Consider the following 25953-nt stretch of genomic DNA (forward strand, 5'->3'; position numbering starts at 1 on the left):
ACAGCGCGGGTGGGCAAGTCTTATAGGAGTTTTGCTGTAAAGGGAATTAGGGAATGGGTGTCCGGTCAAGAGAGGGTTGACAGTTATTTCCATGCTTTTAATGTGGGAGAAATACCATGTATGACGACAGGAACAATCATGTAAAGAGAAAAAACGGAATGGCGGGTGGGGGAATTACTAAAGCTACGCCCCTAAACAGACAAGAGGCCATGAGACTTGACAGGTAGCAGATCCAGAAAGTTTCTGTCTCTGTCCCCCTTTCACAAGTCAATCCACATTCAGCTCCAGTTCAAAAAGTTCTGATTTGGGCTATCAAAAGTTGAGGTAGGTGAATGTGTGTCTATCTCCCTAATATCCTCAGAGCCCCTCGAGAAGCCTCATGGAAGTTAACTGTGATGAAATTTTCTCCACACACCTGCAGACCCTAGCCCAGGGCTCCGCTCTGCACTTGTTGGATTAGCCAACAAGGAGGAAGAGACCCCAAGCAGCTGTCACGCGGCTTGTTTCATAAAGGGGGGTGGTCCTAGACCTGAGCTCTAGGGTCCAGACTTTCGAGCTCCAGCCCCGCTCCCTCCCTTTCTCCGCTCCGCTCCCGCGCCTCCGCGGTCCAGCTAGAGGGACGAACGTGGCCCTTAGCAGCCACCGTATCCGATGTACGTTGATTAAAAAGTAGTTGTTGTGGGGGGGGGTAGGGCTACCGCTGGGGAGTGGACCCTGAGAACCGAACTGAGTGAGGATTGGGCCAAAAGTCCAGAGGCGGAGTTGAAGGGCGAATTGTAGACGGACACTGGACGGGGCTCAAGGAGGCGGGGCCCAGTAGTGGACCGGAGCGGAGATTGGGCTGGGGGCGGTGTCGGCGCGAGGATTGGGCCGAGCGCTCCGGGGCGGTGCTTGAGGGGGCGGTGCCGTGTCGGAAGTCAGAGGTCAGTAAATAGTGGTGATGTCATGCGGGCAAGATGGCGGAAGGGTGAGCCCGTCATCCTGCTCTCCGGCGTTGGGGCCTGAATTCTCTGAGGGCCGGGGTGCTGGGCCAGGGTCCCCGTGGGGAGCAGGAGGCCGGCGCGCGAGTGGACGGACCTGAAAAGGCGGGGTGGAGTCGCAGTGTGAGGGGGGTGGGGAAGCGGTCTGCCAAGTCTGGGCCCGCGGACCACATCTCAGGGGGAAACTGAGACCCGATCGTTGCGCGGGCAAGAGTCGCACCGCAGGGCCGCCAGATGTGTCTGTCTTCCACAGGGAGGACGTGGGATGGTGGCGGAGCTGGCTGCAGCAGAGCTACCAGGCAGTCAAGGAGAAGGTAAGCCGGGCCGGCGCCCTTCCTCCGGCAGGGCCTCGCTCCGCCTCACTGCAACCAGGTCCGAGCGGCCCCGCCCGCCCTATGTGGGCGCCAGGCCTTCGAGATGAGGCCCACCGAGCTCTACTGTTATACCTTATCGGTGTAAGGGAGGACTGACCCCGACTCAGGCCAGTGTGGCAGTAGCCACGGTGAGATACATGTTGGTTTAAAGGCTGGCGCGACCCTTTTGTAAGAATCCATAGGAAGAGCAGTTTATTCCAGCTCAGGAAATTCACAGCTTCGTAGAAGAGAGAACATTTGATCTAGGCCCTGAGGAAGAACTCTAGCGATAGAAACTTACTGCTCTAGTCATTCGGGTATTAGAATGGCACAGCCAGCACTCTCTGACAGGTCCTGAGGATAAACTGCAATCCTGGGCCTCACGAAGCTCAGTCTAGCAGGGAGGCAGCAATCCCTGAGGGATGAGTGAGGCTCTGCTCTACCAACGGACAATGCTGTTGTGTGTTTCTGTTCCCTTCCGTGCTAGTTTGTCAAAACGGGCCCCAGTGAACTGTGGAAAAAAGTTAATTACCGTTTACCTCAGGGAATTGGGGTGAGTCCTGCTTCAGGGCAGACTCGGGGAGGCTTCTGATCTCGGTCAAATCAGTCCTCTACTCTGGGAGCATTTTAATACCTCCTTTAGCCTATGCAGTCCTGGACAGCCTCTCAGCTACAGCCTAGCAAATCTAAGAATGCCCTGAGTTGTTTACGTTGTTGATAAGCACGGGGAGAATTTCACAAGGAAGTTTAATTGAAGAGACCTCAAAGAAGGTCACTTCCATTGAGCGATCTCTTGGAAGGAGAGTCTGACGTTCATTCAGCAGGTGTGCGAGGGGCTGCTGTGTGTTTCTCTCAAGGCTGGTCTTACCGTAACTCATGAAAAATAGATAGTTGGTTAGCTTTCTATCTTCGTTCTTGGGGAACTCCCAGTTTGAAGCAGGGGTGTGGACGTTGTTTCTGCCTTTGACAGTTTACCCCATTCAGAAAGAGGACTTAATCTCCCTCTCGGCTGCTTACTGTTAGACCAAGTTGAGCAAGTTATTTAACCTTTCTAGGCCTCAGTTCCTCATCTGCAAAATGGGAGTACTGATTATACCTACCTGATAGTGTTGTAAGGATTGAGTGATAATGTGTAAAGCACCAAGGACAATGCTTAGCACACAGTAAATAGTATATAAGCTGGAGTTATTTTTATTAAGTCCTGAGGAGGGTGATGGGGAAATCCCTTAAACACCACCCATCCATTTTTACTTCCATTTTTTTTTTTTTTTTTTTTCTTGGTCTTGCAGTGCTTTCCTGGCCTTGCCTCCTTCCCCCTTCCCATTCTGGCTCCATCTGGACCACTCAATTCCCAGGACCCTCCGTTCCCTTGCACCCCTTAGCGTACTGCCCTAGAGACAAGTTTGAGATGGTGCTATAATCTACCTTCCTGTGCATCTTACCTCATCCTATAGTGTACGTGTGTGCTTGCATTTACCCACAGACAGTGATAGAGAAAGTCGTATTGCTCTTTGGCCCAACCACAGATTCACCAACCTTACTCAGGCCTGAGCAACACCCAGCAAGCTTTTCCAGTCTCTGATATGCTTTTCTTCCCCCTTGCCTTCAGAAACTTTCCCCAAACCTAACTCTTCCTCAAGTCCACTGCTCAACTGCTTCTTCTTTTACCTCTGGGAGACAACCTCATCTCCTCCTGTTTATAATTTGAGATCAACAGCATGATCTCTCATGACTCCGTCCCCATCCCTGCAGCTACCACATACAAGGTTATCTGTAAGCACACTCAGCTTCACCTACCGCTTGCCAAATCCAGTGGGTGGTTTTCAGCCCTTATCTTCCTGGACGTTTCTGCTGCATTTGACACTAGTGATCACTCCCTCTTTCTTGAAACTCTACTCCTTTGGCTTTGTGGCATGCTTCTCTCTCAATTCTCCACATCTCCAGGCTTTTCTTTCCCGACTGTCTCATGACTTCCCCTTCCTGCGCCTTAAAAGTGTAGTGTTTGAGGGGTCTTGTCCTCCGCTCACTGCTCTGTTCACTCTACAAACGCTTCCTGGGTGACCTCCTCCATTTCCGTGATAGAGTGACTCCTAGTCCTTTACTCTGAACTTCAGTGTTTGAGAATAGCTGCTGATGGACAACTATCCAGATACGCCACACATTCTACAGGACGGGCTTCCCCTTCGGCACTTTCTCCCTCAGCTGGCAGCCCTGCATCCACCCAGGCACCTAGTTTAGCAGCCAGTGGCCCTTCCTTGACTCTTTTTTGCCCTCAGTCAACACATCCATTTAATCACCAAATCTACCTTTTTTGACGAATATTTCTTGAACCAGTCCCATCCTTTCATCCTGACCAGCACTGTCCTTATTCATATTCTGTTTTCTTTTCCGGACTATTGCAGCAGCAGCCTCCTGACTGGTTTTCCTCTGTCTTCTACTCTTGTCACTTTTGGACCCGTCCATGGCACTGTATGCCAGTGACTGGAGTGACCTGTGAAAAAGGCAAAGCTCATCATGTCCCACCTCCTTCAAACCCTTGGTGGCTCCCCATTACCCTCAGGGCTGACCAGGCCCTCCATAGTTGCCCTTGGCAACCTCTCCAGCTTTATGCGAAACCAGTTTTGCTTTACCTTTTATGTTCATTAGGACTGAAATGCACATGGGCTTCGGTAAGCCCTATGCCCTACTATGCCCCAGGCAGGCTTCCTTTGCTGATTCCTGCTCATTCTTTAGGGCTAAGTCCAGGCTTCCCTTCACCAAGTCTTTCCAGCTTCCTGATAATACACTGGTCACCACTCTGCCCTTGTGTATCAACACTGTTATATGAACATTTTGCCAGTAGACTACGATCTTCTTGAGGGCAGGTACCATGTCTGTTCATATTTGTCCCCTCAGAGCTCACAGTCTAGTGACAGCCATTTATCAAATCATCATGCTAATGGCTATTTAATTAAAATTGCTCCTGTACATGTAAATTTAACAAGCAAATTTAAGCACCTGCTCTGTGCCGCGTTCTGTGTCACATGCTGGGAAAGCATCAGTGAACAAAAAACACGGGTTCTGTGCTCAGGGAACTCAGTTTATCCAGGAAGCTAGACTTGGAACGGGTAATCATAATCTACAGTATGACAAGTGTTAGAGAACATTCAGGTGCCCTGGGAACATGAAGCAGGGACCCAACCTAATCTGAGGTGGCATCAGGGAAGCTTCTCCGGGGAAGTGACATTTAAGCATAGATCCGAAGGAGAAACCAGAGTTAACCAGTTGAAGGGGTTTATTTGTTGTGTTTTTTTCACTTATTTGTTTGGAAGAGTTAGAACCATATGTTCTAATACCGTGAAGGTAAGGAAGATGCTAGAGCATCTGAGAAACTTGCAGAAAGCCAACTAGAGCTCAGTGAGGAACGCAGTGGTAGAGGATGAGGGCCAGAGATGAGATTATATGGCCTTGTAAGTGAAGGGAAAGATCGTATACTTGCTCATAGGACACTATGGGCACTGTAGAATGTAAAGCAGGGGCAACCTGATCTGCTGTGACTTCCAAAGCTCCCAGCAGTGTCACAAGGAGAAGGCAGTAGAGGTATTTGATACAACCTGCGAGGAGTCCATTCGACAGAGCAGGCTGGCCTGGACCAGGATGGAGAATGGCAGAGTGGATGGACATAGAGAATAAATGGCCCCTCCACTCCAATTACAGAGTCCTGAGTCTGAAATGGAGACATGATTCCCACTCCCAGAGAAGCTTCTTGCTGATAGACAAGACTGCCCCATTTCATCCCAGACTGATGAAAACCAGAAAAAAGTCACCAGAACCCTCAAAAATGCAAAAAAAAAAAAAAATTCAGGTGACTCTCCATGTGCAAAATGAGGGGGCTTGCCAGGGGAGCACAGAGGTAGTTTGGGAAGGTGCCCCAGAGTGGGTAAGGATGAAACAAAGCAGGGTAAGACTCAGACCAGGGCTGAGGGCCTGCTCTCTCAAACCTGGTCTGAGTGCAGGGCGAGCAGCAGGTCAGTCTGACAGAAGCAAATATTCATTCTGCCCGAAGGATCTCTGTGGATGAATAGAACCCTAGAATGGTAGAAGCAAGACTTCGGAGGCAATCCAATCCAGTATTTCTCTCAACACCCCCTTTGTGGAATGTAAAAACCACACACCTTTTTTCTGGTATTAAATTGCCAAGAATCGCTCATAAACGCTTTCTGAACTATTACCGTCACTAGTACAACATGTTTATTTAGTTTTTCAGACAAATAATTTCACATACTGCCTCATATTTCAACTGAACTTCCCTGTAATAAAAAATAAATAAAAATAGAAACACTTTCCCTTGATAAAAAAGAATCACACACCTTTTCTTCAGGTTACTTGAAATTTGAAACAAATGTCATGACTTAAAGGATTTCAGAGCAATGCATCGGAGTCTGTTTCGTTTCCGGACTGTGTGCACCCCCTTCCCCAGTCTGCTCTTGAACCACCGATTTAGTGTACCTCCCTCAGGAGAAAACTGAAACTAGATGAGAGTTACTTGTGGCCACAAAGCTTATAAAGGTCAGGGCTGAGTCTCATCCCGATTCTCAGAGCTGCAGGGAGTCCCTCCGTACTCTCTGCTGTTCGGTAATCCCAGGTCATGGGATTGGGACAGGCAATCATTGTTTCTGTGCTGAGGCTTCCCATGTCACTTGAGGTTTCCATGTGTCTGTCAGGGATAGAAGCAGCCCCGGGAACAGGAACAAAGGGTAGTGGAGCCAGCTGGCTCTGTCATCCCTCTCTTGTCTTCCCCGTAGTCCTCCGAAGCCTTGGAGTTCATGAAGCGAGACCTGACAGAGTTCACCCAGGTGGTCCAGCATGACACGGCCTGCACCATTGCAGCCACAGCCAGTGTGGTCAAGGAGAAGCTAGCTGTGAGTACTCCCTTCACGCTCTGAGTGACTGTCCTTCACAGCCTGACACCCCAACCTTTCTACTATTAAGTGATTGTTTTTCCCCCATAGGCTCCCACTTTGAAAGAATTCTGTCTGTCAAGCAAACAAGCTATATAGAATAAGTATTAATAAACTCTCCCATTTCTGTATTGTTTTAGCAAATGTTTTCCTTCTGGCAAAGTCATTCACTGTAGACAGTTTAGAAAATACATGTAAGTAAAAGAAAAAGAAAGACCTAGTTCCATCTCCCAGAGGTAACGACTGTTAATATTTGGGGAGTATGTTCCTCATTCTTTTTCACTTTGTCCACTTTCTTTTTCAAAACTGGAATCAACTGAATATCACGGTTTATAACCTACTTTCTGGCTTAATCATTGCAAACCTCATTCTCCAGAATCATAAATGGCTTGTTATTTTGTTCTGTAGGTTTAACCAGTTCCTAGTTTCCTATTTCATTTTTTTCTGGTACTGGATAAACAGAGCTACAGTAAACATTCTGACTGCTAAATCTTTGCCCTTCATATTTTCTTTATAATAAAATACTAGAAGGGATCATACGGTGAGTACAGTTGTAGGCCTTTTAATATTTATTGCAAAACTACCCTCCAGAAAGGTGGTGCCAACTTCTATTCTTACGGTCCCTGTTTTTATTAATCAAAGATGTGTGGCAGAATCTTCTTGTGAGATAGGATTTAGATTCTAAAGTGAGTGTGAAAAGTGAAAATAGTGTATGGTTGGCTATCCCTGCAAAGCTCAAGCTTCTGATGAAGTATAATATATAGGTTTTGCATGAACAGTTTCTCCTTTAGTATTGGGGAAATTGCACTTTCTTCATCTGATCTCCAGCTGAATCAGTTGCCTTGAGATTAGAAGCCATGTCATAAAAAACATGTTTTGGAGTTCTTTTAGCCAACCTTAATTTTGTTGACTCCTCTTGTAAAATACTGTCTGCGGGCTAATCACAGCTACTCATGAGCATGAGCAGGAGTGACAGATAGTAATCCTGCTGAACTGCTAGGGTCCAGCCAGCAGCAAAGACACCACTCATTTTTTCCGTTTATTTATTCCTTTTTAAAATTTTATTTTTATTTTTTTTTAAAGTGTACTTTGAAAGAGAGAAAGCACAAGTGAGGGAGGAACAGAGAGAGAGAATCCCAAGCAGGCTCTGCACTGTCAGCACAGAGCTCAATGTGGGGCTTGAACTCACAAACTGTGAGATCGTGACCTGAGCTGAAATCAGGAGTTGGACGCTTAACTGACTGAGCCACCCCAGCGCCTCTTTTTCTTTTCTTTCCTTTTTTCTTTTCTTTCCTTTTCTTTTCTTTTCTTTTCTCTTTCTTTGTTTCTTTTCTTTCTTTCTCTCTTTCTCTTTTCTTTCTCTCTCTCTTTCTCTTTCTTTTCTTTCTCTCTCTCTCTCTCTTTCTTTTCTTTCTCTCTCTCTCTCTTTCTTTCTCTCTTTCTCTCTCTCTTTCTTTCTTTCTTTAATGTTTATTTATTTTTGAGAGAGACATCCAGCAAGCAGGGGAGGGGCAGAGAGAGAGTGGGAGAGAGAGAATCTCAACCAGGCTCCTCACTGTCAGTTCAGAGCCTGATGTGGGGCTCCATCTCAGGAACCGTGACATCATGACCTGAGCCAAAATCAACAGTCAGTCGCTTAACCAACTCAGCCACCCAGGTGGCTATTTATTCCTTTTTTTTTTTCATTTGACAAATATGATTGTATATCTGTGCTAGCATGTGCCAGGCATGCTGGTAGATTCCGGGTGGAAAATGCTTGGATAGCCTAATCAGGAGTAAATGCTATGGTTTCCATGAGGTTTTTAGAGCCTGGCCCTGTCAGCATCCTATTTCTGCTTGTTCAAGGATATCCTGGCCAGTGTGGCTCAAGCTTGGTGTCCCACTTGCCCCTTCTAGACAATGCATACGTCGGCCCTCAGCTGGTCCCAGGTTTGCGTCTAGGCAAGGATGCGTGTTCTCATCCTGCCCATGTATCCCCGGTCTTTCATAGAGAATGTTCTACTTCCTGAGCAACAATGATGATGACATTGTGATATTACAGTACTGCTATTTAGTAGATGTTTGTTTTATGCCAGGCTTGTACATGCCTGATCTTTTTTATTTTTCACAGCAGCCCTCTGAAGGAAGTCTGTTTGTCCTAATTTTACAGATCAGGAAGCTGACTCAGAGGGGGTTAGGTCTCCAAAACTAGTACCTTTCCCATCACTCCACCCACAGGTCCCCTGCCCCACAGAGTGTGTACAGCATGCATCCTATCCTGCCCATTTTTTTAAATGTTTACTTATTTATTTTGAGAGAGAGAACAAGTGAGCATGAGCAGCAGAGGGGCATAGAGAGAGGGAGACAGAGAGTCCCAAGCAGGCTCTTTGCTGTCAGCACAGAGCCCACCTCAGGACTCAGTCCCACGCACTGAGAGATCGTGACCTGAGCCGAAATCCAGGGTCGGATGCTCAACCAGCTGAGCCATCTGAGCATCCCCTCTCCTGCCAGTTTTTGATCAGTATGACTAGCCTTGAAATTTTGATGAAACAGCCAGTCAGGGAGTTCTGCTCTGACTATATAGGCCTACCGGGGTCCTGTTCCACACCCTCTTCTGGTGTCTGGGGACCCTGGCCACTTCTGTCCTTCTCCAACCTCAGAGATGGGGTAAGAGGCCATGAGCACTTCCCTGGTCCCTACACAGGAATGCTTCACCCCTGATGCTTCCTTTGCCCCTGATGCTTTACCCCTCAGTACCCCAAACTCTAACTTGCAGCCTGCTCCTGGGCCATTTGTTTCCTCTTCCGCTTCTCTCTGCAGACTGAAGGCTCCTCGGGGGCAACAGAGAAGATGAAGAAGGGGTTGTCTGACTTCCTAGGGGTGATCTCCGACACCTTCGCTCCCTCACCAGACAAGACCATAGACTGCGATGTCATCACCCTGATGGGCACACCCTCTGGCACAGCTGAGCCCTATGATGGCACCAAGGTATTCATTAGCAGCCTCCCCTGCAGGTGCCTAACAGCACTAGATGCCATCTTCCAATGTGCACTCATAAAAGCAGTATGTGTTCAGGCCAGAAAATAAATATATGTGTATAACTATACTGGAGAATAGTACTAATCAAGAAGATAATTATCGCTAAATCCATAATCCCATCACTGAAAGAGAACCACTTATTTCTTGTTTGGCTATAACGTTTCATTTCTTTTTGTTTACAAACACTGGTAAAGATAGTTTGAACTCTTTCTTTTTAACAAAAAAAGCACTTTATACATCGAATTTTATAACCTGCTATAAAAACATATATAAAAAATATCAGCATCTTTCTTACTCACCATCCTTTTAATTATTTACATTCTTGCAAGTGAACAGAGCATAATTATTCCACTCATTTCTGTAGTGCTGCTCTTGGGGAGTCCTTTCAGCTTTCAGCTTTGATAAGGAATGCTGTACAGGCATGGTCTTCTCCCCGTTTGGGTTAAGGCTGATTTCCAGTGGGAATCAATGTATGGGGGGAGGATGTCTTCAAAGCGCTTAGATCAACAACAGTGGTAACATATTTCTTCCACATTTTATCTTCTCACATTACTTCTTCACGGTTCATGGAGTGTTTTTTCCTAAATTCACAGCGTGATGTCACAGCAGGTTGGCATTGAATTTCCTTTCCAAACCTACTGATTTGTCAAGCATATCTGCCAGCACTAGTATCAATACCACCACTTAGTGGACATTTGAGTGGGAGTGTGAAATTTCCTAAATTGTAGGATTTTAAATTCTAACAGCTGTAAGTCACCAAAGCCACTTGCTGAAGCTCTAACGCAGACAGCTGGCCTTTGCTCCACATAACACTGAGGAGGGGAGGTGGGGTCTTCTGTTGACCAGCTAAAGTTTGCCACTCCTGTGGCCTTACCGGGAACACGGCAGATAATTCACTCGGCAGACTGGCTATGGAATTAAGAAATTCTTGGGGCGCCTGGGTGGCTCAGTCGGTTGAGCGTCCGACTTTGGCTCGGGACCTGGTCTCATGGTTCGTGAGTTCGAGCCCCGTGTCATGCTCTGTGCTGACGGCTCAGAGCCTAGAGCCTGCTTCCGATCCTGTGTCTTCTTCCTCTCTCTCTGCCCCTCCCCCACTCGTGCTCTGTCTTTCTCTGCCTCTCAAAAATAAAGAAACGTAGTAAAAAAAAAGAAAGAAAGAAATTCTTGATGAATGCTTTTAATTTGGGGAGATACATTATTTCAAATTTTGCCCATAAATTTGGACTTTATTAGTGTATTTGCACTAACTTTTTTCAGGTTTCACACAATTCAAAAGCATTTTATACATACAAGTTTATAACCTGCTTACACTGTATCTTAATTCCCCAGGTGGAATACTAGGGGAGACCATTTTTCTGGGAGCCTCAGTTTTTCACTCCTAGCCCAGTATTCCCCTTTCTAGCCATGGGCAAGCTGACAGGTGCTCTGTGGGGTCTGGCAGCCAGCAGGGGAGAGGCTGGATTGAGGCTGATTTCCAAATGAGAATAAATGTACAGGGGAATGATCAGTCTCTGAGCACCTAAATCAACAACAATGGTAGACTATGCTGTCAGAGAGGGGGTGCTTTCTCCACCTAGCACTCCAGAATTTCTGTTCTTTATTTCTTACAGGCTCGCCTCTACAGCCTGCAGTCAGACCCGGCAACCTACTGCAATGAACCAGATGGTGAGGGGGTAGCGGTGAGGGGGAGGCTTGCAGGGAAGGGAGACCACGGGAATCTGGGATGAGCACCCTGTTGGTCTCTAGTAGCAGTGGCCCAGCACCTCCTGTGTGGAGAGACCAGAGTGGGACTAGAGTGTACCTTATGTGTGGTAGGATGGGTTGACAGTCCCTTTTCCTCCCTGAACCCAGACTGTGTTCATCTCTGCAGTCTGCAGAGACTTTGCTCCGCTCCCTCATTCTTAGCTCAGGCTCCATCCCAGCCCTGCTGCCCTGCCTGCCTTCTCTTTGGCGCTTGTTTGCCAAGCCCCTCTCATGCAGCAAGCCCCAGGCTGGGAACTGGAGCTCAGGAATTAGTCAAACCCTCACCCCAGTGCAGACCTCCAGGAACCTGCTGTTAGGAAAGAGAGACAGGAAACAATGACTAAAGCAAGGATAGTAGAGGTAGAGTGACTGTTTCCACAGAAAGGTGGGGGCAGTAGGAACCCAGAAGGGAAGCGCCCGGTGCAACCTGGGGAACCTAGGATGTGACACTTACGTTGAGTTTTTAAGGATAAATTAGAAGTAAACTAGTTTGGGGGTCGCCTGGCTGGCTTAGTTGGTGGAGGTTCCCACGCTTGATCTCAGGGTTATGAGTTCAAGCCCCACATTGGGCGTGGAGCCTACTTTAAAAAGAAAAACAAGTAGACCAATTTTATTTTTAGCAGTGGGGGAAGGTGTTCAAGCATGGCAGTAGGACATTTTAAGGTCCTGCATTTGAGAAGTCTAGATTAAGGGGTGCATGTGAGGGAGGGGTGGCAATGAGAGCTGCTGGTGGGGGCCAGATTGGAAGGGCTTTGGGTGCCAGACCATGCAGTTTGAATTTTTGTCCTAAAAGGCTCAAAGTAGTGGTTCTTAACTTTTTTTTTAGTCACAAAGGCCTTTAAAAATCTGTTGAAAATGACAGGCCCTCTCTTTACAAAATTTTATTTATTTATTTACTTACTTACTTACTTAGAGAGAAAGAGCACAAGCAGGGGAGAGAGGCAGAAGGGGGGTGGGGAGAGAGAGAGAGAGAGAGAATCCCAAACAAGTTCTCCATTCAGTGCAGAGCCTGGGCTCGATCCCATGACCCGAACTGAAAGCAAGAGTCGGACGCTCAACCAACTGAGCTGCCCAGGCACCCCTCTCCACAAAATTTTATAATGCCATATGGGAGGTCTTTGACCCTCTGTGAAGCCTATGCTTGGACCCTAGCTTAAAAAGCCCTCCCTACAGGGGAACCTGGCTGGCTCAGTCAGTGAAGCAAATGACTCTTGATCTCACGGTCGTGAGTGCGAGCCCCACGTTGGGTATAGAGTTTACTTAATAAAAATAATAATAAAAAATTAAAAATAAATAAAAAGTCCTCCCTAGAGAACTACTGAAGGGTTTTGAAGCCTGAGGTGATCAGATTTTGTATTTTGTAAAAGAGCCATCAAGCATAGAGAAAGATAGGAGATGGGCAGACTGGGTAGGAGGCTTGGCAGGAATCCCCACGTCAGAGGTAAGTCCAGAACCCAGGGAGTGGCAGGTGGAATGAAGAGTGAGGTGTGGAAGACAGCGAGGAGGTGGAACCCAGGGCGATCAGATAAAGGAGGAGTCCAGGACAGCACCCAGGGTTCTGGTGGATAACTAGGTGGGACAGCTTAGGGACGGAAGAAAATGAGCACACGTTGCATTTGCTGCACCTGAGCTGATAGAAGTTTCCAGAGGACACCTGGACCCCTGGCTCTGGAGCCCAGAAGGGTAGCATGGGCTGCAAAGACAGACTGAGGAGTTGTTGGGGGAGGGAGAGGTTAAAACTGTGGCTTAGTAGAGGTTATCTTAGGAGAAAACAGAGATGGGAAGACATAAGGAGAGGAAAAAAGAGGAGCCACTGAAGACTCACATGGAACAACTGGAAAGGGGGGAGGGGAATCATAGAAGACTGAGAAGCCAGAAGAGAAGAGGGCGTCACGAGGACGACAGTGGCTCCCAGGGTCAGAAGCCGGACTGGTCACATGAGAGAGGGCAGAGAAGTAGCCTTTATTTTTGTTTTTTAAGTTTATTTATTTTTGAGAGAGAAAGTGCGTGTGTGCATGCAGGAGTGGGGAGGAAAGAGGGAGAGAAAAAATCTCAAGCAGGCCCCATGCTGTCAGCATGGAGCCTGACAGGGGGCTAAATCCCACAAACTGGGAGGTCATGACCTGAACCAAAATCAAGAGTCAGACGTTCAACTGACTGAGCCAGCCAGGTGCCCCAGGAAGTAGCCTTTAGACTGGCAACATGGGGGTCCCTGGGGACCTGAGAACAGTTTCGGAGAGGAGGGCATTCAGTAGCCAAGTGCAGTGGGCTAAAAAGCAAGCAGCATTAGAACATGCAGATAGCCCGTTCTAGAGATCACTTAAATGCTATGCCGTGATACCAGTGGGGCCTACCCACCCCTTCACCCTTCCCGACCCCCCACCTTTGGCCAAATGGCTTTGAAAAAAAACCTTAAGCTTTCCTCACTGTCCATGTCCAGGCTTAGCTATGTTTTCTGTAGGCCCGGTGTTCTTTCTCCAGACCCAAAAAACTGACCATCAGTGTCTGTCCCTCTGCAGGGCCCCCGGAATTGTTTGACGCCTGGCTTTCCCAGTTCTGCTTGGAGGAGAAGAAGGGGGAGATCTCAGAGCTCCTTGTAGGCAGCCCCTCCATCCGGGCCCTCTACACCAAGATGGTGAGGGCCCAGCTGGCAGGACTTTACCCAGCTTCAGCTTGAGGTGTCAGGAGGTGGGAGGCACATATCTAGCTCGAGTCACTGCAGTTACCTGGCCCAGAGAGCAGTCTGAGACCCTCTAGAGCCAGACCAGCCAGGTCCTGAGCCAAGACTCTACATGGGCAAAGCTGATTCGCCAGGCTTCTGGCAATCAGGGGAAAAATGGAAGGGCCAGCAAAACCTGATGGGAATTCTTTTCTCTCTCCTTGGCCAAGCTAGGCCAGGAAAGTGGGTCTGGGGATGGAAGGGTGTTAAGTGCTCTGAGGAAAACTGCTCAGCCACGGAGCCACGTCTTAAATCCAGAGCAGCTGGGAGCAGGCTGATAAGGCTGGGGACACAGACCGTACACAACCACTCCCAAAGTCTCATCTCCACTGTCCCCTCCCTCCAGGTCCCAGCAGCTGTTTCCCATTCAGAATTCTGGCATCGGTATTTCTATAAAGTCCATCAACTAGAGCAGGTATGCTGGCCTGGCCCGGGGAGGTCCACTCAGCCCTTGGGGAAATAGACTGGATTTTGTTGAGGGAAGAAGGGGCACAAGGTACCAAGGGTTCTGGGGTCAGGGCCAGGGTCTGGGGAGAGTGAGCCCTGACTGCTTCTGGCCATCTCCCCCACACTCAGGAGCAGGCCCGGAGGGATGCCCTGAAGCAACGGGCAGAACAGAGCATCTCTGAAGAGCCTGGCTGGGAGGAGGAAGAAGGTAAGAGGTATTGAAAGGTGATGGGCAAGTCACAGGTCCTGTGCTGCCTGTAGGGACCATCTGGCCATCTCTGAACACCGGAGAGACCTGGCATGCAGGGAAGCGTAGGGCATGTATATGGCGCTTGTCCATGCTGAGGATAGGCTGAAATAAAAAGGAAATGTTTGCCTGGGCTGGCGGAATTCCCGGTTTAGGTAAGGAAATCACATGTGTCAGTAGCAACAGATTCCCCTGCCAGCCTATGGGCCAGCCACTTCACAGTCACCTAGGAGGCTTATCAGAATTCAAGATTCCCTTCCCCCCATTCTAAATGAGACTCTGGGGATGTGGCCAAAGTTGTACTTTAAAAAAATTTCGGGGGGGGCACTTGGGTGGCTCCGTCAGTTAAACACCGACTTCAGTTCAGGTCATGATCTCACGGTTTGTGAGTTTGAGCCCCATGTCGGACTCTGTGCTGACAGCTCAGAGCCTGGAGCCTGCTTCAGATTCTGTGTCTTCCTCTCTCTCTGCCCCTTCCCCACTCGTGCTCTCTCTCTCTCTCTCTCCGTCTCTCAAAAATAAATAAACATTAAATTTTTAAAAAAATTTTTGATGTTTATTTTTGAGAGAGAGGGAGGGAGAGAACGTGAGTGGGGGAGGGGCAGAGAGGGGTAGGGGACAGAGGATCCAAAGTGGGCTCCGTGCTGACAGCAGAGAGCCCGACGCAGGGCTTGAACTCATGAACTGTGAGATCATGACCCTAAGCCGAAGTCGGATTCTTAACAGGCTGAGCCACCCAAGCGCCCCCAAACTTGCATTTTTAACAAGCTCCCCTGGTAATGGTTCGTGCCTAGCCAGGTTTGGGAACCACTCGCTTAAGAGCTCAGCCTCCTCTACCTGGTAGCTCAACTTTGGATAGTATGTTGGAGCCACCTGTATGCTATTAACACATTTATTAAGTTGGGGTAAGTTAAAGAAAAGTCCAGGGTCTTGCCCGAGATCATACACTGAGGATAGAGCAGAGCCCAGCCTGAACCCAGAACTGACTGTCAAGTCTTAGCTTTCGAATCTATAATACCATCTTGGGATGTGCTGCCAGAAGCTGAGTGTCCACCAGACATATGCTAGGCCTCAGCGTAGGAGAGACTTTGACCAGCAGGAAGTATCTGCAGAGGAACCGTGATGGGGAAAGGGTGAGGAAACTGGCACCCTTTAGTCTTGATCGGAGTAAGCTTTGGTGGGAACCTGAGGTCTGTCTTCAGAGAGCTCCAAGGTTGTCTTGGGGCTGACCAGGGTACGTAGCCCTCTTTCCTGTTCTCTCTCAACAGAGGAGCTTGTGAGCGACTCACCCACCTCTGCAAAAGAGGCAAAGGTTCCTGTGGCCAAAACCTCCACGTCCCCTGAAGGAGGACCTGGCCCCCTGAGCCCCTGTGAAGAGAATCTGATGACTCCAGCCGAGCCTCCAACAGAGGTGACTCCTTCAGAGAGCAGTGAGAGCATCTCCCCTGTGACCCAGATCGCCAAACCTGCCACTGCAGCTGAGGCACCCGTGTTGCCCAAGGACCTGTCCCAGAAGCTGCTAGAGGCATCTTTGGAGGAACAGGGCCTGGCTGTGGATGTGGGTGAGACTGGACCCCCGCCCCCAGCTCAGTTCAAGCCCCACACCCCTGCTGGCCGCCCCAGCGGCCCAGAGCCTAGGCCTCCAGCCAGAGTAGAGACTCTGAGGGAGGAGGTACTCACAGACTTACGGGTGTTTGAGCTGAACTCGGACAGTGGGAAGTCTACGCCCTCTAACAATGGAAAGAAAGGTAAGTCGAGGCCAAAATCCCAGGGAGCAGGGGGGAGGGGGACAAGCAAGAGTTGTTACCCCATAAGGCAGACTTGTCTCTTTAGGATCCCAGAAGCATTTGTGGTGCCAGTTTCCTCACCCTTTCATTTGTGATACTGATGATGGTGACAGCTGCTATCTGTTGAGTATTTATTACCTTATTTCATGCAAGGTGTACATATACTCTGAAATAAGGGTGCATCTTACAATCGTTGGGGTCTTAGGTCCAACAGAATAAGGTTTATGCCGTGTCCTGGGCTTAGTGTGTTATATTGCATTTAATTTCTCATTTCATCTCACAGCCCAGTCAGGTCGGGATTTTATGGATGAAGAAAATGAGGCTCAGAAATGTTAAGTAACTTGCTCAAATTCACATGGCCAGGAAGTGGCAGGCCCAGATTCAGGCCCAGGTCTCTGACTCAGAGCCTATGCCTGTAACTACCACACTGTCCATTTGGACAATTAAGCCTTACCCTGGGTTGGAAATCCCTGTGTCATTGATTGTCAGGGGTCCTCACCCTTTTTGACCTCAGGAAAGTCATTTAGCCTCCCTAAGCTTATCCCATTATTAGGAGCACGAAATCCATAAAACTTAACAGGTACAGTTTAAAAAAGAATTAAATGAATCCTCATGAACTTGCTGTGACCCAGCTTAAGTTTTAAAGCTTTAGTTTCTTATCTGTATAGTGAAATTTGAGACTGGAGACTCTGACTTTTTGTCAAAGGGGAACCTCTCTAATTCTGGGAAGGAAAGGACAGTAAGAGCTCTGGGGTTGACTGTTTTGCCACATCCAGAATCCCTCTTCAGAGATAGCTGATTGTCAGCAAGGCCTCTCCTGAAACACACACACAGTACCAGTCAGCCACGAAACTTGCCCAGCAGGTGAGCCCTGGCCTGCTGGTGCTGAGAGACTGGTTTGCTGCATTGGAAGGGAAACTGGCCCCACCACACCCCTCCCCTTGCTCCCTGATGGAAACCACAGGGTTTCCAGTTTCCAACACAATGCTCTCCTTCTGGCTCTGATTCAGTGAGGTCATCCATTGAGCTCCTACCTACTCTTTATGAGACACTGAGGAGGGAGGGGCAAAAGCTGCAGTCTTTATGATGAAACATGAAGCTGTATGGGGCAGGCTTGATGCTGGAGGAGTTCAGAGAAAGAAGGAAGGCTCCAGGTATCAGCGGTTGGTTTACTGAGGAGACAGGCATTGTATAGGAGAGGTGGAGAGTTGAGGGCAGCTGCGGGGCTCAGGGGCCTACAAAGTCCAGATAGCAGAGGCCATGGGCAGGAGAAGTGGTGAGTAAAGCCCACTTTGCTGTATTATCTCCCAGGAGAGGGAGGAATAAGAAGGGTAGATGGGTTAACTCAGAAGCAGAACTTAAGAACTTAAAATCTTAGCCAAACTTGGAACGTTGGACTTGGTGCCATAAAGTGGCAGGGCGTGCTGCTCACATTAGATGCCTGACCTGTACAAAGAGCCTCACGTACAGAGGCTAAGGGATCAGACTCTGGGGTTTGAACAGTTCTGGGTTCAAATCCCAACCTTGCTCCTAAGCCATGTGACTTCAGAAAAGTTACTGATCTTCTCTAAGCCCCATTTATTCCTCTACAAATTGGGGGTAATTGTTCCACAATAGGTCCTCAATCAGGGAAGAAGTATGAGTAGAGCCCTGCTTTGGGGAAATGATGATGATAAGAGGTACTATCTCTGAGCACTTTCTATATGTCTGTATCACTCTGTGCTAAGCACTGGATATGCATATCACTTAGTCCTCACAGAAGCCCAAGAGAGGTCTGTGTGATTTCCCGCCCCCCTCCCCTTTTTTTTTTACTGGTAGGAAACTTGAGATCAACCACCCACTCACTAAGTCTTTACAAAAGCATGAAAAAGTACTTTGGGAAAGTGGAAGAGTAGATGAGGGACCCAACAGGTGGTATGGAGTTGCTGGCTGGGTGGTACTAAGGGCCCGTTTGAGATAGCAGTCATGAATTTTAAGAGACACCAGTCAGCACTGGTGTACTTTTGTCCAGCTACATTCAGTAGCCTAGGTGCAGGCACAGAATAGATGGGGAGCTGGATTTAACCAGGGTTCAAATTTAGCCAGGGGAAATCGGTGGAGGAAAAGAGGAAAGTCCACAAGTATATGCAAAAAAGTGATCAGAATTGTGGCTCATGGAATTGGAGCTGGGAAAGGGAAGGAGAGACAGTGAAACAGTTGGATTAAAGAGCCATAGGCTCCAGGGCACCTGGGTGGCTCAGTCGGTTAAGTGTCCGACTTTGGCTCACTCAGGTCATGATCTCATGGCCCGTGAGTTTGAGCCCGATATTGAGCCCCCCATCGGGCTCTGTGCTGACAGCTCAGAGCCTACTTCCGATTCTCTGTCTCCCTCTCTCTCTGCCCCTCCCCCCTCACACTCTGTTCCTCTCTCTCCTTCAGAAATAAATATAAAAAAATGTTTTGTTTTATTTAAAAAAAAAATACTGTAGGCTCCATTGGGAATTGGGCTGTGGGAGAGCAGGGTCAGAAAAATGAGTGGTGGGTTGAAATGGGACAAAATGAGATTACGGGGGAGCTGTGGCATAAGCTCTTCATTGCTCTGCTCTGCTGCCTCTGACACTCGGGGGTTTGCAGGAGGGCTGGGTTATCGCTGCCGAAGACCCACCACAAGCAGTCACTTAGGCGGGAGAAGATGGGGCCTTGGACTGACAGGAGGACAGTGGGAACAGAGTAGAGAGAGTGAATCTTAAAAAGAAATAATGAAGGCTTGGAGACGGTGAGTGACTCCGTTTTTCTCTTAGGTCTACCTCTTAGATGATGTAAGAGAGGCTTGGTCTCTGGGCACAGCAGAGTCTCTTGGGGTAGGCTAGCCACACAGTCTCCCACAGTCCAGGGGCAGTGGGGCAATCGTTGTCCTTGCAGAGCTGCTTCCCACCTGCATTTTGACCCAAGAGCCATTTAATCTAAGAGCCTGGACTTACCCTGCTCAGGTTCCCTCAGCAGGAGGAGGGGAAGGAGAGACTGAGACAGGCCTATGGCCTGCAAACCAGAAGGTGCCCTGGGCTGAAGGCCCTACTTCACCAATGACTGACTTGAGAGTGGCTTTTGCCTCCATCTCTTCTCTGGGAAAGCAGAGATCCAATTAAACAGAAGAAAATGAGCTGAGTGGCAACACTGTGAGGTTAGTAATCACCTGAAAACTCCCCTTTCTTAAACAACAGACAAACTCCATCAGGAAATCTTAAATTGTTTTGGCATAGCTCAGTTCTCCGCCACATGCACAGTGTAATGGAGATGTTAGTACTCTTGTGTGAGAGGACAAGATGGTGGGAGGAGGCACATGGCAGAGACAGCCCTGGTTCTCATCTCTGCCACTCAAAGGCTACATTTCGTCATCTGAAAATTGGGACTGTTAATACCCACCTCAGAGGGTGGGTGTGAGGTGCTCCAAAACTGTAAGCTGATACTCTGTTTTCCACCCCTGGAAGGACTGCCCTAACATTTAAAGCCTGAAAAAGAGGGCAACCTGAGGTTAGGGAAAGCGGTCATGGCCATGGCCACACCTCTGAAATGAGGAATCAGCCATAACTCACAGGAAGCCAACACTGACAGCCAGCCAGGTGTGTGCCACCAAAATGTCCTGAAGGCATAGAGAGACTTGGATGCGGAGTCCGAAGAACCTGGTCTTGGTTGCCAGTCTGCCCTGGCTAGCCGTGGGACCACGTGCAAAATTACTGAACTCTGAGACCTTTAACGGCCCCCATTTGTTAAATCCCCACTATGTGTATGTGTGTTACGTGGACTTCACATTGACACTTCTAATCTTAACACTGTTGGATCTCAAACTGCAGGCCCAGGCCTACAAAGAATCACCCAGGTATCTATTTATAATGCAGAGTTCTGGGCCACCACTTAGACGTTCAGAATCTGAATGAGGGGGAAGGGGAGGCAGGTATCTGCATAATAAGCTCCTCCTGTGGTTCTCTGCAAAGAGGGTGGTTTTATCCTTGTTTTATAAATAGACTGAAGCCCAAAATAACTTACCCAAGACTACACAATAGATAAAAAAAAAAGTAAAGATTCCATCCAGGTCTACAAGGCTCCAGAGACCCAGGATGCTTGCGGCTAGGAAGTGAGAACAGAGCAAGACCCCTTATAAGGAGCACAGGGGCAGGGCTTAGGGGAGGTCTCAGAGCCTGGGTGCCTGGTGAGGAGCAAGCTGTACAAGAAACAAGGACGTGTTTACAGGTCGTGCCATTGGGAGATCAGGGACCTACTTTTTTTAAATATGCTTTTAATAGACAAAAAAAGTTACAAAGTAGTATGTGTTCATTATAGAAAAAAATACCAAGAAAATTACCCCATGACCTCATCACCTGGAGGTAACTATTGTTAGTATTTTTGTGGGTATTTTACACATCTTTTCTCTGTGTACAAGCATCTGTGAGCATATTTTTTTTAATGCTTATTTATTTTTGAGAGAGGGAGAGAGAGCATGAGTGGGGGAGGGGCAGAGGAGAGAGAGAGAGAGAGAGAGAAAGACACAGAATCCGAAGCAGGCTCCAGGTTCTGAGCTGTCAGCACAGAGCCCGATGCAGGGCTCGAACCCACGAACCGCGAGATCATGACCTGAGCTGAAGTCGGATGCTCAACCAACTGAGTCACCCCAGGTGCCCCTTTGAGCATATTTTTTTAATGGACTTAAAATACATATACTTTTTTTCTGCATATTCTTTTTTAAAAAACTCTTTTTGTAGTTTTCTTCTTAGTAATAACCTTCACATGGACATTTTTTTATGTTCCCTCTAAGAAGTCCTATCCAAATAACGAATGTTTAGAGCAGTGACTGCTAACCTTAGCAGGCATCAGAATCACCCAGAGCAGGGATGAGTAGATTTTTTCTGTATAGAGCCAGATCACAAATATTTTAGGCTTTTGGGGCATACAGTCTGTTAGAACTACTCAGCTCTGCTGTTGTAGCAGGAAAGCAGCCATAGGCGATATGTAAACAAACGGCAAGGGCTGTGTTCCAAAGCTGAATTTCCAAAAACAGGCAGTAGGCTGGATTTGGTCCATGGGCCAACCCTGTTTAGTTTGCCAACCCTGGTTTAGAAAAGGGTCCATGAATATCTGTTGGGTGCAAACTCTGTATTCTAGGCACTGGGCATACCTAAGAAAGGAAAACAAAGATCCCTGCCCTCAGGGAGCTCACATTCTAGTTCCTCTATTATTGACAATAAGCATATTAAGTCTAATGATGTAATATGTTCGAAAGTGATAAATGCAGTGGAAAAAAGAATAAAGAGAGCAGAGTGCGGAAGTGGGTTGCAGTTTAAAGTGGGATGGTCAGGGCAGGCCACATTTAGATGGTAGGATTTGAGCAAAGGCGTGAAGGAGGTGAGGAAATTGGCCTGTGGATGTCTGAGGAGAGCGTTCTAAGTACAAGGAACAGCCCATGCGAAGGCCCTAAAGCAGGAATGTGTCTGGTGTGTTTCAGGAGTAGCGAGGTCAGTGTAGGTAGCGTGGAGTGAGTGAAGAGGAAGAGGTTCATTGTTTATGTCTTCTAGAAGATTTCTGTGGCTCCTGGGAGCCTCTGGGCCAAAGTGCTTCTTCACTATTTAGTAACTTACTTTTCCTCACTTAATAGTTTTAGATTATTTTGCCATGCATATAAGTGCTCTACAGCCTAACATTTAAAAGCCACATAATGTTCCATCATGTGACTATACCATTTATTTACTTTTGTAATTCCCTATCAGTGGACTCTCAGGTTTATTTATTTTTTTATTTTTTTATTTTTTAATTTTTTAAATGTTTTTATTTATTTTTGAGAGAGAGACAGAACATGAGTGGGGAAGGGGCAGAGAGAGAGAGAGAGAGGGAGACACAGAATCAGAAGCAGGCTGTAGGCTCTGAGATGTCAGCACAGAGCCCGATGCCGGGCTCGAACCCGCAAACCGTGAGATCATGACCCAAGCCGAAGTCGGACGCTTAACCGACTGAGCCACCCAGGTGCCCCAGGTTTTTTTAAATTTTCATCACTATAACCGCACTACAGTGAACATCCCTTTGGCTAAATCTTTTACTGAATCCAAGATTTTTCCTTAGAATGGATTCCTAAAAGTGGAATCACTGAGCCAGAATGACAACAGAATGTGAGAGCTTTGATGTATATTTGCCAGGCCCTTTTGAAGAGTGCCATAACCCCCAGCTACAACCTGCTCATACATACCCCTTCCCACCTTTGACACTGTGGATCATGGTTCCAGGCTCAAGCACGGACATCAGTGAGGACTGGGAGAAGGACTTTGACTTGGACATGACTGAAGAAGAAGTACAGATGGCACTCTCCAAAGTGGATGCCACTGGGGAGGTGAGTGGGCCTGGCTGGCCACAGGGAAGCAAGCCCAATGATCCCAGTGTTTGAGGACTCCTCCCATCAAGTCCAACTGTCCCCTCAGGGTGGATCCCTGTTCCTGAGATGGCAGCTTCAGGCCCTGAATGGTTTCCGTCAGCAGGCTCTGTTTCCCCTCAGTTCCAGGGTAGATGGTGAGAGAGTACCTGATGTTAGCTCTGCATCAGAGTCACCTGAGGAACTACTAAAAAATGTAGACTCCAAACCCTGCCCCAGATCTTCTGATTCATGGTTCCCAGGGATGGGACCTGAACAGAGAGATTCCTGGCCTTGGAGACAAAAGATAGTGTGATCTAGGGCGAGTCACTTAACCTGAGCCTCTGTTTTCCCATCGAAAACAGAATTGATCTTAGAAGCACATAAGCTGTGAGAGGTAATGCATGTAGGCATGTTAGGCATCGTGCCTGGGACATGCGAGCTCCCAGTGAATGTTACCGAAGCCACCACAAAACCCAGTCCAGTTAGAAGCTCAGAGGCCTTATTACTCTAACTCTTCATTACCTGCCAAAATCAAGAAGGAGTCATTTTTGAATGAAAGGCAGGGAAAAAGCTCTCACAGCTAAGTGGCAAGAGTGAGGCTGCAGCCCAGACATATAACATTCAAGTCAGTGTTACTCCCACTGTTACACAAGAATCACATGATTTCTTCTATCATGTAGCTCATAAACCTGCTGTAAAGAGGTAAACAGAGTAGAAAGATAGGCAGGGCCTCGTTTTTCATATGGGAAAACTGAAGCCTGGGGAGAGGTAGAGACCTACCCATGAGTACTTTGCTTCTATGACCTCACTATACCCAGGGTAGTGAAGGGCCATGATCCCCTATCATGTCACAGGGGCTTAATGCCTTCTGGGTCTTTGCGACCCTCTGTAAAACCTGGCCACCATATACCCAGGCAGTCATTCTACAACCCATCATACCGGGGATCAGCTGACAGCAGGCCGATAGAAAGTTCCCTGAAGAGACTTCAGCTGAAGTTAGGGCACTAGAGCCCCTGATGAAGACCCTGTGAGCACCTGCAGTACAGTGCCACCTTGCTTCTGATCACGGGGCCACTCTCAAGTTTTCCTTAAGGGATTGACTGAGTTGGTTCCTGGAAGCAGGATGTCCCCTCCCAGTGTCCAGTGTTGGCTGATGGAAGCATTTCCTTTGGGTCTGGAATCATCAGAGCAGCAGCCCCACCACTCAGACACAGGGCAGCTCTGCTCCCAGACGTGTTCCTTAAGACAGTGGTTCACTCTCCTAGGGGGCAGGGTGTGGCCCAAGGTGGGGGGGCGGGGTGTGCAGGGAGTTGGGGGAAGATGTTTAGGGGAGGGCTGTCTGGAAATGGGGGCAGCAAGGGGAGGCTGGGTCCGGGCTTGACTCAGAGGAGTAAATATGTGTTTGTGCTCTCCGTTATCCCCTCCTGTCCGCAGCTGGAAGATGTAGAGTGGGAGGACTGGGAATGAGGGGCCAGAGCGCGCAGCTCCCCCGCCCACAGAACCTCCCACCCCCTCGCTCACCTCAGCCCAGCCCTGGAAGACACTGACTGAGAATGTCCCCCCAATGGCTTCTGTCAACCAGACCTCTGGGTGGCTCTTTACTGGTCTTTTGGGCCTCTGCTCACATCTGGGAAGGGGCTCACTAAATCCAAACCAGGAACTCTGACTTGTGCCAACCATAGGATGACTCAAAGGGGAGGAGCCCTACCCCCCTCACCAGAAGAGCCTACATTTCTCTGCTGAACACCCACTGTTCTTGGGGACTCTTGCTGGGAAGTCCCAAGGGATAACTCTAGCCCTTCTATCTGTGCAGGACCTAAGCACCAGTCTCTTGGAGGAAGCTGAGATAACATTCTGTCCACCCAAAAGTAGGCAAGGAGGGCCATTCCACCTGTCCTAGCTAGACAGGGATGGCAAGCACATTTTGGTTCCTATCCCAGTGAGTGAGAGGCATTCGTCTCTGGGAAATTTGCCTCTCTTGGGAATCTCCCCTTCCCAGGCATTTTCCATTCCCAGAAAGGTTCCTTGTGGTTCCAAATCTAGAGACCAAACCCCAAGTTCCCACCTCTTCCCTTTCATCCAGCCCAGGCTGGTATGTCCCCAATGCCTCTCCCAGGGCTTCTTCATGTCAGATGCACCCAAGTCCTTAGCCCAGCTGTGCCACCTGCAAGAGTCTGCTCTTGCATTTCTTCCCCTCCCCAAGAAGGGAGGGGGTCACTTCAGGCCCTTCTGTGCATTGCCTGGCGGGATACCTTGTCCAACCAGCTACCCACCTCGACCCCCCTGTAGCTTAGGACACAAGCCAGCTACCGGCGGTACAGAGCAGCGATCAAAGCTGAGTCCTTACAACTCTGGTAAGCCCAACTTCTCCGCCTCAGCCCTTCTGCTGCTTGAAGGGATATGCTGGGGGTGAACTTCTTGAGACTCTTATCAGGCTTCTGCAAAAGCTCTTCTTCCTGAAGACAGACCCGGTCTTTGTGGCTCTCACCCTTCACTCTGGTAAAGCTATTCCTCTCTTGGAGGACTGAGGGGCTGCAGGAATCCCTGGAGACCCTGGTGCTTCATGATGCTGCTCTGGTGATTCTTGTACATAATCTGGTGTATTCACCAATGATTTAAAGGGATTGTGGTCAGGTACGCCAAGAGAGTGGTGGTCAGTTCCACTTGAAACCTTCAGTGAGGGGGGTGGGATGGAGAGAATCTTTTTTTTTTTTTTTTTTTTTTTGATGGGATGGGGTTTTTCTCTTTGTAATTATTTCTTTAGTTTAATTAACTTTTTGGTTGTTTGTGCAATATTATATATTTTAAATTATAATGCATCTCCCCAGAGTATTTTGTAGCCAGGGAAAGAAAAAAGGAAAACAAAAAAAAAAGATTCTAACAGCTGTTAGTTTTGTAATTAAAAAAGAAAGAAAAAAGAACTTTGTCCTGAACCTTTTCCAGACTTGCCGTTAACAGCATTAAAGAGATTCAACAGAAGCTGGAAGGTGTCTGGGGGTCCGTTCTTGTCCCCAACAGCAGTTGCCCTGGAGCCGGGGCGGGATGAACACAGTGCGCAGCGTGGCTTTCTGCTTGGAGCCCGGGGAAGGGGCAGGGATGGTGGAAGTTGGGGGGACGTCTGGGTCCTGAGGAAACCCCTGGTCCTCATCTCAGACAGCTTAGACTTTGGGATGAGGCAGGGATAGGGCTCCCAATAGGCCTCTTACCAAGACAAGGAGTCAAGAGATCACTTCTGCATTCCCAACGCTTCTGCTTTTATTCGGAAAGGAAGTTGCAGCAACAGTGGTTCCAGCTGCTCTTGGTCATTTTTCTCCTCTCCTCCCCCTGTACATGTATGATTCTGGGG

General features: G+C 48.3%; 1 protein-coding gene across 3 annotated transcripts; it reads left to right on the plus strand.

Moving 5' to 3' along the window:
• The first annotated feature begins 628 nt into the window (after window positions 1-628).
• Window positions 629-25586, plus strand: BSDC1 (BSD domain containing 1). 3 transcript variants are annotated; one of them, XM_019429853.2, is made up of 11 exons: window positions 629-653; window positions 1234-1294; window positions 6118-6234; window positions 9073-9240; window positions 10902-10956; window positions 13554-13669; window positions 14100-14168; window positions 14330-14408; window positions 15716-16195; window positions 22483-22586; window positions 24042-25586. In XM_019429853.2, coding segments are annotated over exons 1-11 (1284 nt in total). In that variant the 5' UTR covers window positions 629-651; the 3' UTR covers window positions 24075-25586. The 3 variants fall into 3 exon arrangements, with proteins under 3 accessions (XP_019285398.2, XP_019285397.2, XP_019285399.2); XM_019429852.2 differs by lacking the exon at window positions 629-653 and adding an exon at window positions 919-967; XM_019429854.2 differs by lacking the exons at window positions 629-653; window positions 14100-14168 and adding an exon at window positions 919-967.
• Window positions 25587-25953: the final 367 nt, after the last annotated feature.

This window comes from Panthera pardus, unplaced genomic scaffold, assembly GCF_024362965.1.
Source record: "Panthera pardus isolate Hobbes unplaced genomic scaffold, ASM2436296v1 HiC_scaffold_11, whole genome shotgun sequence".
Taxonomy (NCBI): Eukaryota; Metazoa; Chordata; class Mammalia; order Carnivora; family Felidae; genus Panthera; species Panthera pardus.